General features: G+C 44.6%; 1 protein-coding gene across 1 annotated transcript in view; it reads left to right on the forward strand.

The window, feature by feature from the left end:
- LOC132765513 (stimulated by retinoic acid gene 6 protein-like) overlaps positions 1 to 17,547 on the forward strand; it is a 68,360-nt gene that overhangs the window by 19,215 nt on the left and 31,598 nt on the right. Inside the window, exons 2-4 of the mRNA XM_067463963.1 lie at positions 3,725 to 3,854; positions 8,276 to 8,376; positions 16,258 to 16,385. Of these exons, the coding sequence (XP_067320064.1) occupies positions 3,725 to 3,854; positions 8,276 to 8,376; positions 16,258 to 16,385 (359 nt within the window). The remainder of the gene's footprint in view (positions 1 to 3,724; positions 3,855 to 8,275; positions 8,377 to 16,257; positions 16,386 to 17,547) is intronic.

A 17,547-nucleotide genomic window follows, 5' to 3' on the forward strand; every position in this document is an offset into this window, starting at 1 on the left:
AAACGGGTTTTGAAGGCGTTTACATTGAAGGTCTTTAGGTGGTGAGAGAAAGGGACAAAGCAGACCAGTCAGTTTAAGGTCAGGACAGACAGGCAAATAAATCATGAGTCAAACCTCTCATTCATTGCATTAAAGAAATGGCATTCTTTAGTCAACTCTCTACAGGAAAGAGGAAGCAAATTACCACTTAAGTAAACTGAACTAGGTTTAGCTAGGGAATATAACTAACTGTTGCCAAGCTGTGATAGGGAGTGTCATTTCAACTTGTCAATGCTCAGGGAGTGAGGGAAACTGAACAACACACAACTAGTTTACGATCGACCAGGTCCTATACCAGACCGGGGTATAGGGTGGCAACCTGTGCTAGATGGGGTTGCACTCTCCCTGAAGTCACAGGTCCACAGTTTGGGGGTCCTCCTGGATTCTTCACTTACGTTTGAGGCTCAGGCGTTGGTGGTGGCCGGGAGGGCCTTTGCACAATTGAGACTTGTGTGTCAACTGCGACTGTACCTCGGGAAGGCGGATCTGGCCGGGGTGGTCCACGCCTTAGTCACCTCTAGACTGGATTACTGCAATGCACTCTATGTGGGGCTGCCCTTGAAAACGGCCCGGAAATTTCAGATGATCTAACGGGCGGCAGCCAGGTTGTTAACTGGGGCACTTTACAGAGAGTGGTCATCCCTCCTGTTCAAGGAGCTCCACTGGCTGCCATTCAAGGTTCAGGTTCTTATCTATAAAGCCCTCAACGGTTTGGGACCCGCCTACCTATATGATTGCATCTCTGTATACAAACCCACACGATCCCTTCAATCTTCCGGAGAGGCCCTGCTCTCGATCCCACCAGCATCGCAGGCACGTTTGGTGGGGACGAAGGAGAGGGCATTTTCGGTGGTGGCCCCTCGACTCTGGAACTCACTCCCTAAAGACATCAGACAGGCCCCAACCCTGGCAGTCTTCAGGAGGAGCTTGAAGACATGGTTATTCCAGTGTGCCTTCCCGGAATAATGAATCCCATAGCACTTTGTCCTCCAAAGCACTCTACATTTCCCTGAGTCCGCTTGTATGCCCTCCACAAACACTAGTATCACCTTTCGCTTATGGCCCAGCATTATTTCCCATTTTAACTCTACATTTGGCCTTCCCACTGTTTTAATTATGTGTTGCTTTTTAATAATGTTGTGTATTTTATTGTCTATGTTTTTTAATTGCTTGTATCGATTTTTATTGCTTTTGTTGTTGTATTGGGCTCGGCCTCATGTAAGCCGCACCGAGTCCCTTGGGGAGATGGTAGCGGGGTACAAATAAAGTTAATAATAATAATAATAATAATAATAATAGTTTAATCTAGCAAGTTATTTCCAACCTGTTGTCAATTCTGCTGTCAATTCCTATACATATTGACAAAGGATATTTGATACTTGTGGGTAAACTTAGACTCTAGACACAATGCTCTTATGTGGAAGGAGATGGATATTCAGACTGTACAGCCATCCATCCACAGTAGTGGTTTTGACTTTTGCAGATGTGATTGACAGATTTGCTTAAATCTACTTCTTTCAGTCATGCTGGAGGTTCTAAAGCAGTGGTTCTCAATCTGTGGCTCCCCAGGTGTTTTGGCCTACAATTCCCAGAAATCCCAGCCAATTTACCATCTATTAGGATTTCTTGGAGTTGAAGGCCAAAACATCTGGGGACCCACAGGTTGAGAACCACTGTCCTAAAGAGTGATAGAGACAACTCCTCTCTAGGACTGTCTAGCTCAGGACTGTCAAACTCATTTTCACCGAGGGTCACATCAGCCTTCTGGTTGCCTTTAAAGGACTGTTTGTAATTGTAAGATTGTATAGATTGTATTGTGGCCCTGGCATTGAAAGCCTCACCGGCCACATAAAACGACATGGCAGGCTAATTTTGGTGCATCAAAACCAAGGTTATGATAACATCTGTTATAGAACTCCAGTATGCTGATAACAATGTTGTCTGTGTGCATTCAGAAGAACACCTACAAGCCACTCTAAACACCTTTGCAGAAGCATATGAGAAGCTCGGCCTGTCAATAACATTGAGAAAACCAAAGTGCTCTTCCAGCAGTCACCAGCCAATCCTTCTCCAGTGCCAGAGATACAGTTTAATGGTGTAACATTAGAAAATGTTGACCATTTCCACTACCTTGGCAGCCACCTCTCCACAAAAGTCAACATTGGCACTGAAATATAACACTACCTGAGCTCTGCGATTGCAGCATTTTTCCCGAATGAAGCAGAGAGTGTTTGAGGACTGGGACATCCTTAGGGATACCAAGGTGCTTATCTATAAAGCTATTGTCCTCCCAACCCTGCTCTATGTCTGTGGGATGTGGACTATCTACAGACGTCACATGTAACTCCTGGAATGATTCCATCAGAGCTGCTTCTGAAAAATCCTATAAATCTCTTGGGAAGACAGGCGGACAAATGTCAGGTGCTGGAAGAAGCAAAGACCACCAGCATTGAAATGATGGTTCTCTGCCATCAACTCCACTGGACCGGCCACGTTGTCTGGATGCTTGACCACTGTCTCCCAAAGCAGTTGCTTTACTCTGAACTTAAGAACGGAAAATGGAATGTTGGAGGACAGGAAAAGAGATTTAAAGATGGGCTCAAAGCCAACCTTAAAAACTGTGGCATAGAGACTGAGAACTGGGAAGCCCTGGCCCATGAGCGCTCCAGCCGGAGGTTAGCTGTGACCAGCAGTGCTGCAGAATTTAAAGAGGTCTGAATGGAGGGCAAAAGAGAGAAATGTGCTAAGAGGAAGGTGCATCAATCCAACCTCGACCAGGACCGTCTTCCACCTGGAAACGGATGCCCTCACTGCGGGAGAACATGCGGGTCAAAAATAGGGCTCCACAGTCACCTACGAACCCACCCCCAGGACACCTAATAGTTCTTGATGTCTATGCCACAGTTTTAAAGGTTGATTTTGAGCCCATCTTTGATTTTTTTTCCTGCCCACCAACATTTCTGTTCTTGAGTTGGTAGTAGAGTAACTGCTTTGGGAGATAGTGATCAGGCATTTGGACAACTTGGCCGGTCCAGCAGAGTTGATGGCGGAGGACCATTGCTTCAATGTTGGTGGTCAGCATGCTTCTTCCAGCATGCTGACATTTGTCCGCCTGTCTTCCCAAGAGATTTGCAGGAGTTTTTGGAGGCAATGCTGATGGAATTGTTCCAGGAGTTGCATGTGATGCCTGTAGACAGTCCACGTTTTACAGGCATATAGCAGAGTTGGGAGGACAATAGCTTTATAAACAAGCATCTTGGTATCCTTATGGATGTCCTGGTCCTCAAACACTCTGTACTTCATTCAGGAAAATGCTGTATTTGCATAGCTCAGGCGGTGTTGTATTTCAGTGAATTTTGTGGAGAGGTGGCTGCCAAGGTAGTGAAAATTGTCAACATTTTCTAATGCTGCACCATTAAGCTGTATTTCTGGCATTAGAGAGGGATTGGCTGGTGACTGCTAGAAGAGCACTTTGGTTTTCTCAATGTTCAATTGCAGGCTGAGCTTCTCGTATGCTTCTGTGAAAGTGTTTAGAGTGGCTTGCAAGTCTTCTTCTGAATGCACACAGATGACGTCATTAGCATATTGGAGTTCTATAACAGATGTTGTTGTAACCTTGTTGTATTTTATCAAATGTTACATGTATTTTAAAGCATTTATTTTCTACAATTTTGGTTTTTAACAGGGATCGTGATGACAACTCAAATGGCATCTGTGACACCAACTTGAATGGCACCTGTGACACCACCTCAAATAGCACCTGTGACGATTTACTGGAAATAGAGTATTTTATACGGTTTTCACTTATTCCATCGGTAAGTGTCTGACAGTTCTTCATGTTTCCTGATCAATGCACATTCTCCTTATGTTGTCTTGGCATAAGACAACTCTTGCCAGTTAATTAAAGTCCCTGACTTGTCTGAAGTATGCTGATGGGTTGGGTTGAATTAGTCTTGGACTAGGATTCATGTAGAATAGAGTAGGAGTAGGATAGACTAGAAGCCATAGTATGGTTATGGAGGGACTACCAATCATCTGACCGTTCCTCCCGTCTTCAAATAACACCAGAAGACAACTCATGGCTCGGAGAGCTTATGGCAAAGCGCTATGACTTAAAGAAATGGGGCATTACCATTAGGAGGGTAGTTGTGGACCCTCAGATACGCCCCTTATTTGCCTCCGGGGTTCCTTCTTGCCATACCCCATCAGGTCCCCGTGTATCCACAACTAGCTCACCGGTTAGGGCCCCCCCTCCTGGTTCGTATAATTTTGAGACTCCATCTGTCCCGGTCGCCCCCACTCAACCAGCTACATTCCTTCGCTCGAGAACCCTTCCCTTATTCAGTCCACTCAGCTCCCTTGATGTTTCATTATCTACCTCATCTTCAGAAACATCCCTTCCCAACGCCCAAGGGAGACTATTCCCCAGCCCAACTCCTTCCTCTGAGAGCTGACTAGTTACAGACCCCGGCCATGTAGGGGGGGAGAGGGTTCCGGAGGAGGGGGGTGCCATTCAAGTCGTGTGGGGGAGGAGAATAGCGGGTCACCGTCATCCCAGGGAGAAGCGCAACAGAGTCCTTGCGACCCTGGAGAAGGTAGGTAGTGGTAGGCTCCATGGCAGCCCCCTTGGTCTAAAGGTCCTGCTGATTAATGCCAGATCCGTTAATGGTAAGACTGCGGCCATCCAGGACCTGATCCTGGATGAGAGGGCGGATCTGGCATGCATTACCGAGACCTGGTTGGACGAGCTGGGGGGAGTAAATCTCTCTCAGCTGTGCCCACCAGGTTTTGGAGTGCATCAGCAGGCTAGACAAGGGGGGCGGGGAGGAGGGGTCGCAGTGGTCTTCCGGCAATCCATCGCCGTGACCAGATGCGTTGTCCCGCAAGCTTCTGGGTTTGAATGTGTCCACTTGAAGGTGGGGAGCCGTGACAGTGTGGGGTTCCTGTTGGTGTATCGTCCACCCCGAGATCCAGCAGCTTCCCTGTCTGAGTTAGCGGAGGTGGTCTCTAATTCGGCCTTGGTCTCCCAGCGCCTGGTGGTGCTGGGAGACTTTAACATCCACGCCGAGACCACTTTATCTGGCGCAGCTCAGGACTTTATGGCCACCATGACGGCCATAGGACTGTCACAGATAATATCCGGCCCCACGCATCAAGCTGGGCACACTCTCGACCTTGTCTTTGTGGCGGACGACGAATTGATCAGAGTGGAAGATCAAAACATCCTTCCAGTGTCATGGTCTGACCATCATCTGATCACATTTAGACTTACTGCGACCCTAAACCTCCGCAGGGGTGGAGGACAAATTAAGATGGTCCGCCCTAGGAGACTGATGGATCCGGATGGATTCCTGAGGAATCTTAGGGTTCTTCCTGCCTTGGAGCCTGGCGATTCTATCGACGCCTTGGTAACTCTCTATAACGGGGAGATGACCAGGGCGTTAGATATGATCGCACCCGAACGCCCCATCTCGTTGCGTCGTGACAGGCCATCTCCTTGGTTCACCGAGGAGCTGGCTGTGATGAAGCACACGAGAAGGGGGCTAGAGCGCAAATGGAGGAAATCTCGAGTTGTATCTGATCGAACACGGGCTAGAGCCTCTCTTAAGGCATACTCCGTGGCCATACGGGCGGCCAGGAAGTCATTCACGACCGCTCGTATAGCATCTGCAGCAAATAGATCATCGGAGCTGTTTCGGGTCGTGGGAGAGCTCCTCCACCCACCTGCGGTGGAGGAGGTCCCTGACGACCCCGCAGCTCGGTGTCGCGATTTCGCACACCATTTTGCAGATAAAGTCGCCCAGATACGCCTCGAGCTCGACTCCAATTCCATCGCAGTGCCTGAAGAGGTGACGGAGGTACCTGCTTGTCCAATTTCGTGGGATTCTTTTAGGCTTGTTCTTCCTGAAACCGTAGAGGAGGTTCTTGGGGCTGTGAGGGCGACCACCTCACCTCTAGACCCATGCCCATCTTGGCTCATTAAATCAGCCAGGGAGGGGTTGGTTGACTGGTTTGTATTGATTATTAATACATCGTTGGAGCAAGGGATTTTTCCATCTGGTTTGAAACAGGCAGTGGTTCGTCCACTCCTCAAAAAAGCTTCCCTTGACTCCACGGTGCTGAATAACTACAGACCAGTCTCCAACCTCCCTTTCCTGGGTAAGGTGCTGGAGCGGGTGGTCGCCTCGCAGCTCCAGGGCTTCCTAGACGATACCAACTACCTAGATCAGGCACAGTCTGGTTTCAGGCCTGGTCATGGCACCGAGACAGCCTTGGTCGCCTTGGTGGATGACCTCCGTAGAGAGCTGGACAGGGGGAGTGTGACCCTGTTGGTTCTCCTGGACATCTCAGCGGCTTTCGATACCATCGATCATGGTATCCTCCTGGGTCGTCTCTCTGGGATGGGCCTTGGGGGCACGGTTCTGTCGTGGCTCCGGTCCTTCCTGGAGGGACGTACCCAGTTGGTGAAGCTGGGAGACGCCTGCTCGGACCCCTGGCCTTTGACCTGTGGGGTCCCGCAAGGATCTATCTTGTCGTCCATGCTCTTCAACATCTACATGAAACCGCTGGGAGAGGTCATCCGGAGTTTTGGAGTTGGGTGCCATCTCTATGCGGATGACACACAACTCTACTACTCCTTTCCACCTAATTCCAAGGAGGCTTCTCGGGTGCTGGACGAGTGCCTGGCCGCTGTGTCGATCTGGATGAGGAAGAACAAGCTGAAGATCAATCCCGACAAGACAGAGGTCCTCCTGGTCGATCGTAAACCGGATCGGGGTATAGGGTGGCAACCTGTGTTGGACGGGGTTACACTCCCCCTGAAGCCACAGGTCCGCAGTTTGGGTGTCCTCTTGGATTCTTCGCTCACACTTGAGGCCCAGGTGTCGGCGGTATCCGGGAGGGCCTTTGCGCAACTGAGACTTGTGCGCCAGCTGCGACCGTACCTCGTGAAGGCGGATCTGGCCGGGGTGGTCCACGCCTTGGTCACCTCTAGAATGGATTACTGCAATGCGCTCTACGTGGGGCTGCCCTTGAAGACGGCTCGGAAACTACAATTGGTCCAGCGGGCAGCAGCCAGGATGCTAACTGGAGCTCATTATCAAGAGAGGTCAACCCTCTTGTTCAAGGAGCTCCACTGGCTGCCATTTATTTTCCGAGCCCAATTCAAGGTGCAGGTGCTCACCTACAAAGCCCTGAACGGTTTGGGACCACCCTACCTGCGTGACCGCATTTCCATCTACGAACCCACACGCTCGCTCCGGTCATCTGGGGAGGCCCTGCTCGTGATCCCACCTACGTCGCAAGCGCGCTTGGTGGGGACGCGGGACAGGGCCTTCTCTGTGGCGGCCCCCCGACTTTGGAATGCCCTTCCAAAAGAGCTTCGTCAGGCCCCTACTCTGGCAGTTTTCAGAAGGAACCTAAAAACTTGGCTGTTCCGATGTGCCTTCGCAGATTAGGAATCCCCATCCCAAGTCCTAGATGCACTTTAGCACAACTAATGTTGCTGCACACCGCACTTTTAATCCTACGTTCCTCCTGCCATCTCAGCACTTTTAACCCTGTACCCCATTGCGCTGGCCGAACCAGTTTTAATAGTGTCTTGATGTATTGTCATTGTGGTTATTTTGCTTAATTGTTTGATTTGCTTTGTTTATTGCTGTGTTATGTTTTCTATTGTATTGTGTTTTGTGGCTTCGGCCCGTGTAAGCCGCATCGAGTCCTTCGGGAGATGCTAGCGGGGTACAAATAAAGTTAATAATAATAATAATAATAATAATAGTCATTCACATGGTTTGGACTCCAAATCCCAGCATGCTTCACCATTGATTAGGCTGCCCAGGGCAGTTGGAAATTACAGTTCAATAATATTTGAAGAGATTCACTATATCCACCCCTGATGCAGAGTGATCAAGGGGTATACATTGGGAGGGGGGTTTCCCAACCCAGGATCAGAGCAATAGTGGGGGTAGAACTGTCTTTATGCCTCAAAGGAGCTTATTCTATCAACATTTAAAGCAGTGGGCAAGATGGACATTGTATATGCATTTCTGTTTGTTGTGGAGGGGATTTGAAGGTTGTGTACTTTCAAAGGGGTTCTTGCCTGGTGTGCAGGTCTCACCACCCCAGTGATCTGGGGATGTAGTGGACTACAGTTCTGAGTATCCACAATCAATATGGCCATTTTTCTGTCAATGTTGGTTCTTTCTCTACTACTGTGGTGATTTTGTTCTTGCAGGCTTTCATCATCTTAGTGCTGAGTTGTCTTGAGACGAGAGTAAGAAGATGTTGTTTTGATGAAAAATGTCCTACGCTTAGTGGATTTATTGGCGTTGTCACGTAAGTTAGAAAATGTCTCTCCTGATGCTCTTCTAACCTACTGCTAAAAAAGACTAATGCACCATTGGACTAGAGCGGTGGTAGTGAACCTATGGCATGCATGCCAGAAGGGACATCCAGTGCCATCTCCCTTGGCACATGCGCCATCGCCAGTTCGCCATCCCACTTGCCCACCTGCCAACCCCCTGGCTTGCCCACTTACCTGTGCCCTGCTTGCCCGCCTGCCCGCCTGCTTGTCCTTGCTTACTCACCCCCTGCTTGCTCATCTGCTTGCCTGTCCCCACCCTTTCCCCTTCACTTGTTTGCCTACCTAATAATAATGCATATAAACAAAAATGTAATGTTCATCTGTGGGGTTAACATAACTCAAAAACCACTGGACGAATTGACACCAAATTTGGACACAATCCACCTATCAGGCCAACAAGTGACCATCACTCATAAAAACACTGAAAAACACAGCAGAAGAGACTTAAAAAGCCATTTAAAAATACATTACAATGCATGTGCAAAACCACATATATACGCAAACACACACATGTACACATATACACATATATACACACACAAAATAAATATACACAGACTGGGCCACAGCAGCACATGGCAGGGGATGGCTATATTTCACCCTATCTTCCCAAGGGGGACTCAGGGCGAATTCCAACATACATTTCTAATCTGAAGAGCTGGCATTGTCAGTAGCCACCTCCAAGGTCATATGGCCGGCATGACTGCATGGAGTGCCGTTGCCTTCCCACTGGAGCAGTACCTATTGATCTACTCACATTTGCATGTTTCTGAACTGCTAGGTTGGCTGGGGCTGACAAGTGCACCTTAATTTATAGAAGCCAACTATTGTTCAACAAGTTGTGCAGCCAGTGATGGTAACTGGGCTAGCATAACCTAGATTGAGTCCAGATACTATGGTACTTGACCGGAGGTAGTGATCTTTCCTTGTCTAATCCTCCTCCTCTCCATATACTAATGACCATAAGTAAGTCTTCAGTTGTTTTTTGAAGGAGAGGAGGGAGGGGGCCAGCTTTATGTCTTTAGGGAGGGCATTCAGAGGTGGGTGGTTGTAAAGACTTCCTCTTCGTTGTCTGATATTCTATTAAATCTAGTATGCTGCCACCATCTGTGAGGTACTAGGCTATGCTGCCACCAATTAATAAGGGTTTCCTATTTAGTTTATTAATGGATTCCCTTATTTTCAAATAGATTCACTGCTACCACCCTGTAGTGCTTCTTTTGGTGTGTAGCAAGGTTTCCTTTTTTTCTTTGAAATATTACCCTGAGACTTGAGTTACTAAAGCAAGAACAAATTTATTTGGATTATGGAAGGGTGTTAATGTTTTCAGAGTTCTCTTCTCCTGAGGTTCAAAGCTTTACAAGTTACAGTTTCAACAAATCTTAATATAACTTTAGGATGTCTTTTACTTCACCAACTAGTTCTTTAGTTGTTACACTTCTAAATATGTTTCCTTATTTGACAGATTAACTAAGGTCAGCTAATGCCCTTGTCTCCCTTCTAATCCTCCCCCTCCTCTCCATATACTAATGACTATAAGTAAGTTTTCAGTTGTTTTTTGAAGGAGAGGAGGGAGGGGGACAGCTTTCCTGCTGAAGTAAAGATTCCCAGTGGGATTTCTTCTCCTATTAGAACACAGCTAAACCACAAACCTAAATAAGTCCCCTTGACTTATTTAAATCACTCAGGCTAAAAGCTTTCCCTTAGTATGGTTCACCACATGTTTGAACCACCTTCCCTTTGGCTCGATGACCAAAGGACTGAAGCCTCAAAATGTTTGCTTATGGTAAGTGCAGTTGGCTCCACCCCTTTCTCCATGGCAACTTAACTCAGAGTGCTGAGCTTGGTCCCACCCCCCTAGTTCTGCCATTTCTAAATGGTTAACCCTTTATGTACATCCATAACTGTCTTTTACCTCCTGAACACATACATATAATAATATTCAACCATCTAAGCATATATATATACATCGAATCATGTTTAACTGTAGAGACATATACATAACTACGCTTAACTTACAGTTAAAAATCAATGCTTCATCACAGTGGTGATCACAGAGAAGGCCCTCTCTCTCGTTCCCATCAGCCATACTTGGGATGGGGGTGGGACCGAGAGCAGGACCTCCTCCACTGACCGCAGTGCCCAAGCTGGTTTGTAAGAGGAGACACGGTCGCTTGCCCTCTCCTGCTTGCTTGCTTGCCCATTCACTTGCTTGGCCACCAGCCCCCTTCTTACTCACCCAATCACCTGCTCCCACTTGCCCATTTACTCACTTGCCTGCCCCTTGTTTGCTCATTTGCTTGCCTGCTCCCTTCCCACTCTCTGGTTAGCTTGCTTGCCTGCTTGTCCTGTCCCCCCTTGCTTGCCCACCAGGAACTGCCCCACTTGCCCCCCTCTGCTTCTCCCCTCCTGCTGAGTGCCCAGCCCTCCTCCCCCCAGTTTCAGCACTCCATTTCTCAAAGGTTTGCTCTCACTGGGCTAGGAGCATTGCACCTGTGTGACAGCAGCTTCTCTCTCCATATCTCCTCTAGTGCTTGCAGGAATGGCAGTCTGGCTTTCTTTTGCCTCCCAGCTAAAAAGACTTACAGTAAATTGCTTAAATTAAGCAATCGCCTTTGCTCTGCCTGGGAAAGAAAATGTCTGGGTTTGCAATTTGTCTTCAAGCTCTCTAAAAATCTGATGGCTCTGAACCAGTGGCTGTCAGTGGCTCCTTATAGCACAAAAATGGTGAGCCCGCTCTGATTTTAGAACCGATTTTCATGGAGCTACCCAGAACTTAGACCTCTCTTCCCAAACGAGGTTCAGCACTTAGATATCTTCTTTAAAGTCTGGAACAAAACCCAGAATTGATTTACTGGACCCCAACATCAGAGCTAATGTAGATTGCTTCTCTTATATTGCATTATTCTTGCCAATTTAACCAGTGTGGATGTGCTTAAAGTTATCAACGTTTGCAAACCTACCATTGTAAATGGATAAGGAGTTGAATTGGAAGACATTGATTATTATAGTTTTAATGGTTTTTAAATGGATTTTATTACGCAATTTAAAAGTTTGTGTGTATGTATGTTGTGGCATCTAATTATTACCAATTTGCATGCCGCCCTGAGTCGCCTTTGGGCTGAAAAGAGTGGGATAAAAATGCTGTAAATAAATAAACAAATAAATACATACTGTATATCTTCTGCTAGTGAATTCAGCAGTTTTACTATGTACTTTGCGAACAATTCCTTCTTTTTATCTCTCTTCAGTTTCTCTCAGTTTAGTTTCATTGGGTGGCGATGGGTTCAAATATTATGGGAGAGGGAGAAAAACTTCTCCGTTGTCTTGTACATATTGATGTGTGTTTGTTTTGGTGCAAATGTGTGTGTTGAGATTACTTCCAGATGAGTATTCTTGGGATGAGAATAGTGTTTGTCCAATTTTTTAAGAGCATCCATATATTAATCTATAAAATGTCAGGGAATGAGTCATCCCTTCCATTATGCAGGGGGAAACAACTGCTTTAAGTAACATAGTGCCATAAAACGGCAGGGAATAGTTATTTGATTTCTTCTAATTGTATTGTTACTCCCAGAGATGAGAAGAAGAATCCTTATTTTCTACTTTGTGTAATGCAATAGTGCAGCAGGGTTGTGATGTTAATGTATCTTAATTTAAATGGGTGGGTGTTGTCCAGTCAGCAAATGTCCTGACATGGCCCTGTTCAAAGGGTATGAGATTCCATAGCTTCATGTCTCTGGATCAAATAGAAAAGCAAGAGATAGAATAAGTCCTTGGAGTGGAATAGACAGCATAAATAGTATGCACCATTGTAAATCCGCTTTTTAGAAGAGAGAAAGGAAATGGGTTGCTGTGAGTTTTTCCAGGCTGTATGGCCATGTTCCACAAGCCTTCTCTCCTGACATTTCGCCCATATCTATGGCAGGCATCCTCAAAGGTTATGAGAATGAGGAGGGATAGACACTCCCAGAAGTTCAAGTTCAGAAAGGAAATTACTTGGAGCAAGCTGCCTGTTATCAGAAAAAAGCTTTTATTGCTTTTGGCTCATGACCATTGCAGGTTTCCAAGAAATATAAGAGATGTTCCAGGCAATGGGAATGAGGTGGGGTAGGCACTCCCAGAAGTACAAGTACAGAATTAAAAATTGCAGGCTGTTTTTGGTTATCAGTATGTTATTGTTTTATCTACAGATTTCTTAGCATTAAATCTCATTATGGCAGTTCCCTCTTCATTCTGAAATAACTCTTGTTGGTATTGTCAGAGCTGCCAATATAACAACAACAACAACAACAACAATAACAACAACAATAATAACAACAACTAATAATAATAACCAAAATTATAATAATAACTAATAATAATAACCAAGATAATAATAATGATGATGATGACGACAACAAAGTTTTGGAACATAATACACCAGGCATCACAATTGTGGAAAATAAAAAAAGTTTGGATTATTGATGTCGCCATACCGGGTGACAGTCGCATTGAGGAAAAACAACAGGAAAAACTCAGCTATTATCAGCATCTCAAAATCGATCTGCAAATCCTCTGGCAAAAACCAGTACAGGTGGTCCCAGTGGTCATCAGCACACTGGGTGCCGTGCCAAAAGACCTCAGGCGACATTTGGAAACAATAAACATCGACAAAATCACGATCTGTCAACTGCAAAAGGCCACCTTACTTGGATCTGCGCACATCATTTGAAAATACATCACACAGTCCTAGACGCTTGGGAAGTGTTCGACTTGTGATTTTGTGATACAAAATCCAGCATATAGATCTCGCTTGATGTGACATACTATGTTTTTGTGTCATTAAAATAATAATCATCATCATCATCACCTTCATCATCATCATTATCATCATCATCATCATAACGACTCTGGGACTTCCAAATTCAGACTGACAGAGTTTTGGAGCACAATACTCCTGACTTCATGATCATGTTAAAAAACAGAGTATGGATCGTCGATGCTGTAATCCCAGGTGACGGCAGAATTGATGAAAAGCAACTGGAAAAGCTAACGTGATATGAGGATTTAAAAATTGAACTGCAAGGACTCTGGCACAAGCCAGTAAAGGTGATCCCAGTGGTGATTGGCACACTGGGTGCAGTACCTAAAGACCTTGGCCTGCACTTGAAAACAATTGGCGCTGACAAAATTACCATCTGTCAGCTGCAAAAGGCCACCCTACTCGGATCTGCACACATTCTTCGCTGATACATCACACAGTCCTAGACACTTGAGAAGTGTCCAACATGTGATCCAATACGCAGCCAGCATAGTGATCTTGTTTGCTGTGTACTAATCTTGTTGTTTATCAAATAATAATAGTAATAATAATAATAATAATAATAATAATAATAATGTTTATTTATATCCCGCCTTTCTCCCCACGGAGACTCAAGGCGGCTAACAATCCCACAAGATAACAGAAGAAATGCCATGAGTCACCTGAACACTAAATGAAATAGCACCATGAAATTTAAAACATGGTTGAGATAAAAAGTGCAAAATAGACCTTCCAACTGGGAGCCTCAGGAAATACAAACTTGTTGTGACAATTCAATTGGACGAGACCTGCCATAGATTAAGCAGCTGACAACTTGGCACAGTTTGAAAGCAGACAGCTGTGGAAACTTGCCAAAGCGTGGAGACAGTAATCACAGTTCTGCAAAAAGCTCACTTGCAATCATTTTTATACTGTTTTGAAAAAAATGTTTAAAGCAATTTCATTTGAAGTTAGACGTTTCTATCAAAGTTATGGGGTTTTTTTTCCAATTTTTAATTTTTTTAATTATACATTTATCAAACAATATGTATAAGCACACATTCTTCCCTCTTTTTACAACATCTTAGATAGAAGAATTTGTCATATTATATACAATCTAACAGTAAAAATAATCAAATACATCTTTAAGCATATTTATCATTCCGTTACAACTTATACAATGTATATCTCTACCACACACCTTTTATCTACTTATACATGTTTTATTTCTTTATAATTAATATTATACCATTTCCCACCTCTTCCCTTTACCTTTAGTTTGTGCCCCCTTCACCAGGACCAACACTTAAGTTTGATGAAAGTCCCAAAGGTCTACTGGAGTAGACTGGAGCACCTTGTGGCATCTGCTGACCCAAACTTTGCAGTTATTTTTGTAACATATTGTGAAAGGCTGTGGTTCAGAGTAGCATGCTGTACCCAAGCTCCAGCTGAAAGGAGACTTTTGCCCTGCGTAAAATTGCAATAGTAGAATGATACAGAAACAAAAGGCTGCCCTCATTTGTAAAAGTAATTTTGCAAACTTAGTTTTGCAACCCGAGATTCACCCCAAATAATACATTGCCTTCATAAAATATCTAAGCTGGCATTTTATTTTAGGTGTGCTTCAGTGCTATGTTAAGAAGTGTTGTTTAAGTTATGGTCTTACTGGTGTTATTATGGTTGGGTTGTTGTAGGTTTTTCCGGGCTATATGGCCATGTTCTAGAGGCATTTTCTCCTGATGTTTCACCTGCATCTATGGCAAGCATCCTCATTGCTGCGTTAAAACATGTAGACATTTTTAAACCATGAACAGATATTAATCAAGCACTCCCTGCCTGGATGGTTCATAAATAATATTTATGATCCAAAAGGAAAAGGATGGGTGGGGTAGGGGTGGGGGGTTCAATCTCTGGAGCAGCGGCTCCTTCTCTGGCTGGTGGATAGAACAGAATAGCCCTTCCCTTGTCATTGAATTATGTCTGTGTGATGTTAGTACCTCTCCGCTTTCTGATAGTGATAAAAGCGCAAATGTGCCTCTCTTCTGTTTGGCAGTCCAAGGGTAATAAGGAGCCAGTGAACTCTCCATCCCATCCCAAATCAAATGTATTATGTGTTTGTGACTTAGGAGAAAAAACATCTAAGACTCCTTTAAATGGGAATTTTGTCCTTTTCCTGCAACTTAGGGCACATCTACACTCACCAGTTAATGCAGTTTCAAACTGATATTGAAGAAAGTGGTTTCACTGAGGAGATTTTTTTTTATCATGTCAGAAGCGAATTGAGACTATACTGCAAGTTGCTTCTGATGTGAGAGAATTGGCTGTCTGCAAGGACGTTGCCTAGGGAACACCTGGATGTGTTACTATCCTGTGGAAGGCTTCTCTACTGTCCCTGCATGGGAAGCTGGGACTGACAGATGGGAACTCACCCTGTTGCACTACTGCAGCTCCAGATAATAATAATAATAATAATAATAATAATTATTATTATTATTATTTATTTATTTATACTCCACCACCTTATCTCCAAGGGGACTCGGGGTGGCTTGCATGAGGCCAAGCCCAGCAATACAACAATGCAAATATACACATAAGAATACAACATTAAAATATAAGGAAATAAAGTAAAATAAGCAAAACAGTATAAATAAACACATCAGACAATATAAAATGACAATATTTGAACACAAAAAGTTGATCACAGTGCAGCTCCTGAGCAGATGATTACATGACAGAATTTGTCCTCACACTCCATTTTCACACACACACAAACATTTTTAAACCCACTAGTATTTTCTTTAAAAAATGACAAAAGACCTTGTGATTGCTTCTAGTTTAACAGGGGAGGGGGGTACTGGTGTGCCCCCAAACTTTCCTAGTGTCAGTGACTCTTGGACCTTGCAAGTATCCAAGCATGCCCATTCCTTTGGATTCCTGCTCCCATTATTCCTGGGCAGTGTTAGAAGTGATGGGAATTGGAGTCCCACAACATTTGGAGGTATCCAGATTTCCCAATCCTGTTGTAAAGCTTCAGTGTCATCTTACTAATCATGATTTTATTATTTTACAGGCCCTTTGACAGAAATGTGTACAGCAACCGGTGGTCCCTTGGATGTGCATTTGGAGTTACTGCTAATAAAGTGATGTTCCTGTTTGACAAGGACTACATTCCAGATTTTCTACCGAATTGGGCTGTTGGTAAATGATATACCACTAGTTTATCCTTAGGTCAGATGCAGGGGATACAAATGATATGTTTCTCTTCTTACTCTGGTCACACTATTCAGTTCATAGCTATACTGTAAGCCTTGTTTTGCACTATTTCATATACGAGGGTTGAATGAAAAGTAATGCCTCCATCTTCATAACTCCTTAACAGATGGCAGTACTGGTATGTGGCAGGTACTGGCTTGTTCAGTAGACTCTCCTCTACAGTACCATTTTGGCAGGAAGCCTTAGCATTGAATAGTTGTGTTGTTAAAGTGCAAAGTATGGAACTCTGCGCAGATGGTCGGTCAATGCAACTTAAGCAACGTGCAGTCATTGAATTCTTGACAGCAGAAGGTGTCACCCCAAAGGAGATTAATCAGAGAATGCAAGCTGTTTATGGAGATTGTGTTGATGTGAGTATTGTGCGTCGTTGGGTGAGTAAATTTAAAGATGTGGAGGTGGGAACATCTGACTTGCGTGACAAACAAAGAGTTGGACGTCCTGTGACAGCAACTACCAAGTTTCACAAGCGAAAGATTGACAGATTGATTCAGGACAATCGTCGTATCACTCAGAGAGAAATTTCAAGCATAATCTGCATTTCAAAAAAATGTGTAGGTCACGTTATTGCTTTGCTTGGCTGTGCATGATGGATACTCATGATGCTGACGCCTGAAATGAAAGCGCACAGACTTGAAACTTCAGAGACTGGATCTCACCACCGTACGATATCCTCCATACAGTCCAGATTTAGCACTGTCTGACTTCCATCTGTTCCCAATAATGAAAGAGGATCTGTGGGGACATCATTATGCTTCTGATGAAGACATTGAGAGAAGTGTGAGACGCTGGTTGCGAAAACAGAGTGTCGACTTCTTCCATGACAGCTTCAGAAAACTTGTTCATTGTCGGCAGAAATGTATCCAATTGTCTGGTGATTATGTGGAAAAGTGAATAGTGGTAGTTAAAGAGAACATTCTATGGATTATTTCTGCGTTTGATTTATTAAAATATTCCTAACCAAACCCAAGTAACAAAGGTGGAGGCATTACTTTTCATTCAACCCTCATACATAAAAGATTCTGCACTTTCTAATTCAGGATCAGTTTCAGAGTCCTAAAACCAACTTGGATGGCTAACAACAAATGTT

This window comes from Anolis sagrei, chromosome 2, assembly GCF_037176765.1.
Source record: "Anolis sagrei isolate rAnoSag1 chromosome 2, rAnoSag1.mat, whole genome shotgun sequence".
NCBI classification, from domain to species: domain Eukaryota; kingdom Metazoa; phylum Chordata; class Lepidosauria; order Squamata; family Dactyloidae; genus Anolis; species Anolis sagrei.